A 7917-nucleotide genomic window follows, 5' to 3' on the forward strand; every position below is an offset into this window, starting at 1 on the left:
GGGAAAGAAAATTGATTGACATAACTGATGATGGCAAGATTCAAGAAATGCTGAGCGAATGGGAATGAAAAAGGGTTGTTCAGTTGCATTGCTACAGGAAACCGAGTTATATGTGATGCATTTGTCATTCGAGATCCGCCTCCCCGGCAGGCCAGACGTCGTCATTGCCGCTCCTATGTATCAGTAGAGACATTACCATCTATTTCTGTGTGAGACTTATGTCTATTCTATGTATGAGACAAATAACTATGTACTTATGTACGAGACATATGCCTACTCTACAAGATCATATTTAGATAGAACATAATATTCATACAACGAGACATTACAAACAACTAGATAGAACTACATCTAAATTAAATGGCACGTAACTGAACTCACAACATACAGCATAAAAACTACATGAAGTCATCATCGTCATCCTCGATCGATGCAGAACTCTTGCCCTTCGACGATGAAGAACTCTTGCCCTTCGACGATGCAAAAACCTTGCCCTTCGATGATGAAGAACTCTTGCCCTTCGACGATGCAGAAACCTTGCCCTTCGATGATGAAGAACTCTTGCCCTTCGACGATGCAGAACCCGAAAGCGGCGGCATGAAGATATCATCTTCGTCCTCGCTCTCCTCAGTCCATAAACATGGATTATTTGCTACAATCCTTCTGAAAGTTTCACTCTTCGGCACCACTACCTTCTTCCACCTGTCATGCAACCTAAGAAGTTCTTTACGTACCTCCTCATAGGTCCTTTCAGGCCACCCAGAACTACGTAATTGGTGAGCCAACTCATTCATTATGGTGTCACTACCGGTGAGTTCGTCCCATGGAACTATCCTATTATCCATCCTGAAATCGGTAGCTAGCCTCAGAAGAGTCCTGCTCATCCCAGGGTGAAAACTACGATCGAAAGGATAATGGGACATCTCAACTACACTACACTGCAATGCTTATCCAGCTCCGTCTGAAGGGGGTTTTATAGATAGAGACGAGAAAATGGCGGGAAAGAACGACTACGGTATGGCGGGAAAGGTTGGCGGGAAATGGGAGGAGGGAAACGGGTGGCGGGAAATTGGTTGGCGGGAAATGGGTGGCAGGAAATGGGTGGCGGGAAATGGATGGCGGGAAAAGCGCAGTTTGGAAATGTCGATAACTTTCAAAACAAATGTTCATCACAATGGAAAAAGGTTCCCGCCTTTCAAAAAATGCATGCAATTTTTTTGGAAAATATGATAAGAAATGGTTCGTGCCACTAAATGAATGTACGTCACCTTTGCTGGAAATATTCTCGTGTTTCCAAAAAATATCCATGACATTGTACAAAATGGTACTCCCTTCATCCCATAATATAAGATGATATTACAATCAATATACTCACATATCACGTGGGTTAACAAATGTTTAGATGGATCATGACATTTTAAGAAAATATTCGCGTGTTTCTAAAAAAAGTTTGTGAAAATTTCAAAAAAACATTTTAAAAAATGTTGTGTGGTTTAAAAAAATGGTATTTCCATTAAAAATGTATTTGAAGAAATGTTACCATGTATTCATAACGTGTTAAAATATATACTTTTAAAAAATATCATAATATATTATTAAAAATAGGCATGCACCAGTCGGCCCACAGCAGGCCAACTGAGCATAGTCGGCCCACTACAGGCCTATCGGTGTACTGCAGGCCGACTGGACCCTGTCGGCCAACTGCAGGCCGACTGGGCTTGAATCTGGTGGCCGACAGCCCAATCGGCCAGCAGCAAACTGATGGGCCACCAGTCGGCCTGCTGTGGGCCGACTGGGCTCTGTCGGCCTGCAGTAGGCCGATGGTGTATTATTTTTAAAAAATCTTTTTTTTGCGTATTATTTCTGTAATTTAAAAAAATGTATTATTTAAAAAAAATTAGCCATAAGACGGCGGACTCACCTGTGGTTGTTGCAATCGATCGTTATCACGGAGGGCGGTGACATTGAGATCAATGGTGGGGGGTTGGCTCGTGCGGACGGGAAGTTGGTCTGTGTCGTTGGCATGGTTGTGGCGATGGTGGTGCCACTTGATATAGCGACTGACGTCGAAGTTGGTAACGGCGTTGAGGCCGCGATGCTCGATCACAGCGAGGTCGTATGCCATTGCTGCCTCCTCCTGCGTTGCTGCCAGCCACACGGAAAATTGAAATCATCATTTATGAGTGGAAAGTGGTAAAATAATTTATTTCACACAAATAAACCATTATAAAAACGTACTTTCTCTGTAAAGAAATATAAAAGCATTTTGTTTTGGACGCTTTTATATTTCTTGCAGGGGACTCAGCGGGGAGGTCCCCATGGAGAGGGACTGGTTGGAACGTTTTCGTGCAGTGGATCAGACGTGTGGCGTGGCAAGCACATCCCTGGTGGTGGTGGAAACCGTGCCAATCTCTCGTGTCGCCTGTTTTTGTTCGTTTTTTTCTTTTTTGAAACAAGCATGTGTTTTGTTCGTCGTCCGCGAGCCTAGCCGTGCTGATAGAGCTCGTGGTTGAGGAGCCCCGAGCTCCTCTGCTCCATGGCTCCACCATACCTTGCTGCCCACAAGGAGTGACCGTGGGGTGGGAAGCTTGTTTTTATTTCGAGAAAAGTGGAGTGGGAAGCTGGTGCGGTGTCATGGCGATTTATGGATGCCCAATTGCAGTTAGATCAAGGTTTAAGATTACGATACATTGGAAAAAATATTTTAAGATAACGATATGGTTGTAGCATGATGCAAGTGCTGATGCGTCACTTGGTGCTACTTTTTTTTTGGCAGTTAACATGGGAAGGCTTGTACTGCTCTTGACAAATGTATAGCACTTCACGACATACCTGGCATGTGTTTTCTTGTGATACATCTTATCCCCAAAAGATTTTGGATTTGGCCTTAACCGATTCAAAAACTTGCTAACTGAGTGGGCAGTGCTCCTACATAGAGAAGAAAATGTTTGCTTTCAAACTCGTTGAAATTCCTACACAAAACAGTTGTCTTTTCATTCTTTGCTTTAGTGCATAATGATGCCCACTTAGCACCGAAGCCAACAAAGTTCTGGAGTAGTAAAGTATTTGCTCTCAGATGCTATCCCATAATCCAATATTTCCCTTCCCCCATCGTGAAAGTGGCGGGGGCGAAGAACTCATCCCCTCCTAGCTCGATAGGCCAGCTCGTCGACTGCCTCCCCTTCGCGGGGTCATTCTGGCGCACACTCGAGGGGGGGGGGGGGGGGGGGAGGTGTTAGCTAACCTTGCAAAGTTCACACTCGGGTGAATGGCGGTATTTCATCTTCGAGCTGGTCTTTCGGGCTCCGATCTTTGAGGTTGTCAGTCAGGACGAAGTCCGAGCGCCAGCGTATATTATTATCGTCTCCGTAGGGCAGCGAGTTCTGGGTTTCTCATCATGCGTGTGCGCCTGTGAGATCTAGTGTCTGACATTTTAGATCGATTAAAGGGTACAACGGCGATGATTGTGTCCCAAGGCACTAGACCTTAGGGAACGTGCATGAAGACTTCCAGGTTGTGTTTGACAAGGTTAGACCGGCTCCTGGTAGGGGAGCAACGCATCGACGGCTAGTTTTAGTAATGTTAGTGGTTATTCAATGGTCCAAAAACCTTAATGTAATTCTATTATGTTAGTAGTTTTGTACTTCTGATGAACTTTTATAATAGATCCGGCTCTTTGGTAAAATAAAATTAAAAAGGTGAAGTGTTTGTTCCAGAAAAATAGAACGAGGGCAGCGTCACCAGTTCTGTACTTCCCTCGTGTCTCAAAATCAAAAGAGAAATGCCACAGCCAGTCTAATAACGACACAAACGGGCAACTTTTGGTTGCCAATGCTGACTCAGGTAAAGAGAATATATCCCTCAATAACACGTCAGTTTACTCAACAATCCCTGTCATATTCCACTCATCCATCCATAAAAGTTGTGTCTTCACTCTTAAGAAAGGATCAGCAACTTACCGTAGGTGCCTAGGTAGAGATACTTGTTGCCAAACACACGCCCAATCCTGGCCTCCCATTTGCCGTTGTGGTGATGCCTGCAAAAAACATCTCTGAATTTAACCGACATGCATACGCGCAGAGTTTTTCTTGCAAGACTCTGAAAGATGTGCAGTATGTACAAATCTTGCAAGATGAGCCCTGCCTTGCGACGCCTCTGTACTTGGACACCCCTCTTGAGAAACCAGTGCTTTTCCTGCGTAAAAAGGCGAGGAGCAAATCCATAAGATGAGGATAGATCTTTTGTGTCATCACATTTTGCCACGCCGTCTGATCTGATGACAGGCAGAACCACTTGCCAAAAATTGGAGTTATTTGTGTACCTCCGGAGCGAGCCGATGTACTCCTCCCTTGACTGCTCCTCCATTTCTTTCAACTCTTGGTCGTAGCTAGACAGCTGCAAGAGGTTCGTCATAATCCAATCAAGAAGTCAGGTATGCATTCTGCTAGCTCTAGGCATGGCGCTGGCGGCATCAATGGATATCACGAGTGGAGTGAATTGGATGCGGTACCGAGAAGTTGAGGACGGTGCCGCGGCCCCAGTACTTGAGTGCCGCCAGGTCGTAGGCGCGCGCCGCCGCTTCCTCGCCGCCGTACGCTCCTGCAACCACGGCCGGCTTTCATATATCTCAGCGACGCCAAGACTGCGACCCGATCGGCCGAGGCTGGGGATAGATATATAGACTGAGAGAGGGTGCTCTGCTCACCGAGATAAACTTGCCTCCCTTTCTTTTTCCTCTGCGGCTCGGTCCAGGTGTTCTTGTCCCACAGGTGCGCCTCGAACCGCCCCGTCCACCGGTGTCTGCGCAAGCGCGCACGCGCGTAAGTCAGTTTCTCTCCGCGCGAGGAAGAAGAATAGAAGATGCAAGAATCGGAAACAGCACTGCATACCGTGTGACGCCGCGGTACGCGGAGGTGCGTTGGGAGGGGCGCCCCCGCGGCTCGCTCTTCCGTGTCCGCTCCGGCTTCGGCCGGACGGCGTCAGAGGCGACGTTACCGGCGCCGGCGCTGCTCCGTCGTTGCTTGGCCATTACGGGGGAGTGAGAGGTCTCGGGGCCGTGGAGGCAAGAGAGCTAGTGGCTAGTGATTAGTGAAAGGTAAACGTTTGGGAGCAGTGGGCCGGCCGAATTGGCTCGCACGCCACGCTGGCCAACGCTACACAGTGGCCCCCAACCCGCCTCCTTCGCTCCATCCCCTACCTTCAGCCTTCACGGACGCGGATCCCCTCCCTCCTCCCAGGCTGCGACTGGGCCACCACGACCTCCATCGCCGGCGGCCAGGCTCCTCTCACCGGCACGACCTCCATCGCCGACGGCCAGGCGCTCCCTCGTCAGCCGCCATGGCTGGATGCACCCGCGTATACTAGTGTTGCAATCGTCACCTAAAACAGCTTCAACGGCTGTTGAAAAAAAGCTTCAACCATAGACAGAAAAGCTTCAATGGAACTGCACAGCAAGGGGAAGCTGCAACCGCAGTTGGACTTTGTTACTACTGGCGAAGTTTTTAGCTACATCCATCAGGCGATGTTTTTTTCGACGACGACAACGACGATTTTGCTGCAACCGTAGTAGAATTTTGCTAATACCGCTGAAGTTTTTTGCTACATCCATGTAAGGCGGAGTTGCGACCTCACGAAGACGGCGACGGTGTTTGACTTTTGCTGCACCCGTAGTTTTTTTTACTACAACCCGTGAAGTTTTTTGCTATATCCATTCAAAATGGTATTGACTGACTGACGGCCGCTGTCGACATAATTCCCTGCAGCAAGCATCAATGGCGAGGGGCGGCGCCCGAGCTACAACCGTCGCCGTCAAGAGCTACAACGCAGGTGGAGTTGTTGCATGGGGACCGGCGACGAGGACGGCCGGCGAGGGCGGGGACCGACGACGAGGACGGCCGGCGAGGGCGGGGTCCGGCGGCGACGAGGAAGACCGGCGAGGGTGGGGACCGACGACCACCGGAGGGGACAGGAGGTGCGGCGCCGCGCTTCCCCGAACGGGACATGCGGATCCAACCGACTACCCGAGGAAGAAGAAGAGAGCTGGGGGTGATTCATTTTTTTTTGCTTGGATCCAACGGCCGCGTGGCTCAGATCCAATGGCCCGGGCTCGACCGGCCGAAACTTTCGGCCGGCGCGCCGGCGCCTATAAGCGCCCTTAGTGAAACGAAGTTGGCCAAAAATAGGGACAGAGCGCGGGCCGGCTCAGGCTCTACCGTGGATGCGAGAGTGCCAAATGGGATGGGAAGACGGCTGGTTCGGCTCTGCCGTGGTTTCTCTGTCTGGATTTAGCTATGGCCACCGGCTTGGTCTCGTCCCAAGTCACTGCGAGAGACCGTGGACGCGTGGTTGCAGCAGCCACGCCGAGCCCCCAAATTCCTTTTGCTCCGGCACCTCCTGCTACTCCGCTCCAGCCTTCTCCTCTGGCTTCTCCGCTCCAGCTGCTCCTCCTCCGGCTCCGGCGAGTTCGGAGGCAGCCTGACAGCGATGCGGGCGGCGGGCCGTGCCTGGATCTCCTCCGTTATCTTCCTTCGATGCTCCGGCGAGTCCGGAGGCAGCCCGACAGCGATGCGGGCGGCGCGCTATGCCTAGGTCTCCTTCGCGATTTGCCTCTGACACTCCGACATGAGCATAGTGTACGTGGTGATCAGCCGCCGGACCATGGCAATGCGGGAGAGCGTGGGAGAGCGGGGAAGAGGAGGCGGACGGGCTCGGTTGGCGGCGTAGAAAGGGAGGAGGTGGATGGGCTAGGGTTGGGGGACGTCAGCCAACTTAAATAGCTGGCTTTGGCCTCGGCGGCGAGCCGGAGCGGTGCCACGTGGCGACGAAGGAGGCGTCTGTCGGAGCGTCAAGTTTTAGGGCGTTTCTGCATGGGGACCCCATAGTCAGTCCTACGTGGCGGGCGTGCCCGGGCGCCCCAATATCCACCCCATATTTGGGCTGGATATGAGGGGTGCCGGTCAGCCCGGGCGTTTGAGACCCGTTCAAGGCGCCCGTCGGGGTCAGATTTTCGTGACCGGTCAGTGATTTGGCTGGCCGCCCGAGCGTTTGAGGCCGGTTTGGGCGTCCGACTGTAGACGCTCTAATGTTCACGTTGTGGGCGTCCATGGTAAGAAATAATATCCAGGTTGCAGTCGGTATAAGTGTCTATCTTTCCTTAATTTTTGGGTGTTTTTCTTCTTTATTTCTTTAGTCTTCGCTGGATCCACCAATTTTTTTTACCATTTTTATTTTTTTTATTTTTAGCTGGTTTTTATATTTATTATCTCTTATTTCTTTTCATTTTATGTTTCTTTTTAAGACATGTACCTTATTAGAAAATATGTAAAAAAAATAAGTACATATACATGAATATTTTTTAAATACATGGCACACATTTTTATAAAAATCCATAGTTTTGTGAAATATGTAAAAGGAAATACAAAAATATAATTATTTGGACATGAACGTTTTTCAAATTTGCATTGCATGTTTACGTATGAAACATTTGTATGTACTTATGTGAACTTTTTTATTTTCTGCAAACATAAATTTTTATGTTGAGAACTAAACAACAGTATTTTAGATTTCTGTAAAATAAAATATGTTTTTTAAATATTTTCTAAGAATAGCTTAAACGAAGTTTGTAGGCTAACCACACACTTTATTTGCTTAATAATGGTAGTTGAACTGTCTGGGCTCTAGTCCAAGCTCACGTCACAAGTCCTTAGGCTGAACAGTCATCCCGTAAGGCCCAACGCTAACCCCAGCCCACCAGCAGCTAGCATAAAAAACAAGGCGTTCTTTCCCGCAAAAAAAGAAGGCATTCTGCGGCCGCGCGTGGGCAGAGTTGTCTCGCCACCGGCCGGGGTCGCTGTCGACGCGCGCGCGCAGCTGCACGGGACGCCGCTCTCTCTGCCCGGAGCGGTCGTTACTGCCTCC

At 49.4% G+C, this 7917-nt stretch overlaps 1 protein-coding gene across 2 annotated transcripts; it reads right to left on the minus strand.

Moving 5' to 3' along the window:
• Positions 1–270: 270 nt before the first annotated feature.
• LOC109751022 (AP2-like ethylene-responsive transcription factor At1g16060) lies at positions 271–5161 on the minus strand. 2 transcript variants are annotated; one of them, XM_020309930.4, is made up of 8 exons: positions 4890–5161; positions 4706–4800; positions 4511–4599; positions 4322–4395; positions 4144–4194; positions 3960–4036; positions 1922–2145; positions 271–702 (listed from the first exon to the last, which is right to left on the minus strand). In XM_020309930.4, the coding sequence occupies exons 1-8, from the start codon at positions 5027–5029 to the stop codon at positions 673–675; spliced, it is 780 nt and encodes a 259-aa protein (XP_020165519.1). In that variant the 5' UTR covers positions 5030–5161; the 3' UTR covers positions 271–672. The 2 variants fall into 2 exon arrangements, with proteins under 2 accessions (XP_020165519.1, XP_073357237.1); XM_073501136.1 differs by having other exon boundaries at positions 537–702; positions 3960–4395.
• Positions 5162–7917: the final 2756 nt, after the last annotated feature.

This window comes from Aegilops tauschii, chromosome 6, assembly GCF_002575655.3.
Source record: "Aegilops tauschii subsp. strangulata cultivar AL8/78 chromosome 6, Aet v6.0, whole genome shotgun sequence".
Taxonomy (NCBI): domain Eukaryota; kingdom Viridiplantae; phylum Streptophyta; class Magnoliopsida; order Poales; family Poaceae; genus Aegilops; species Aegilops tauschii.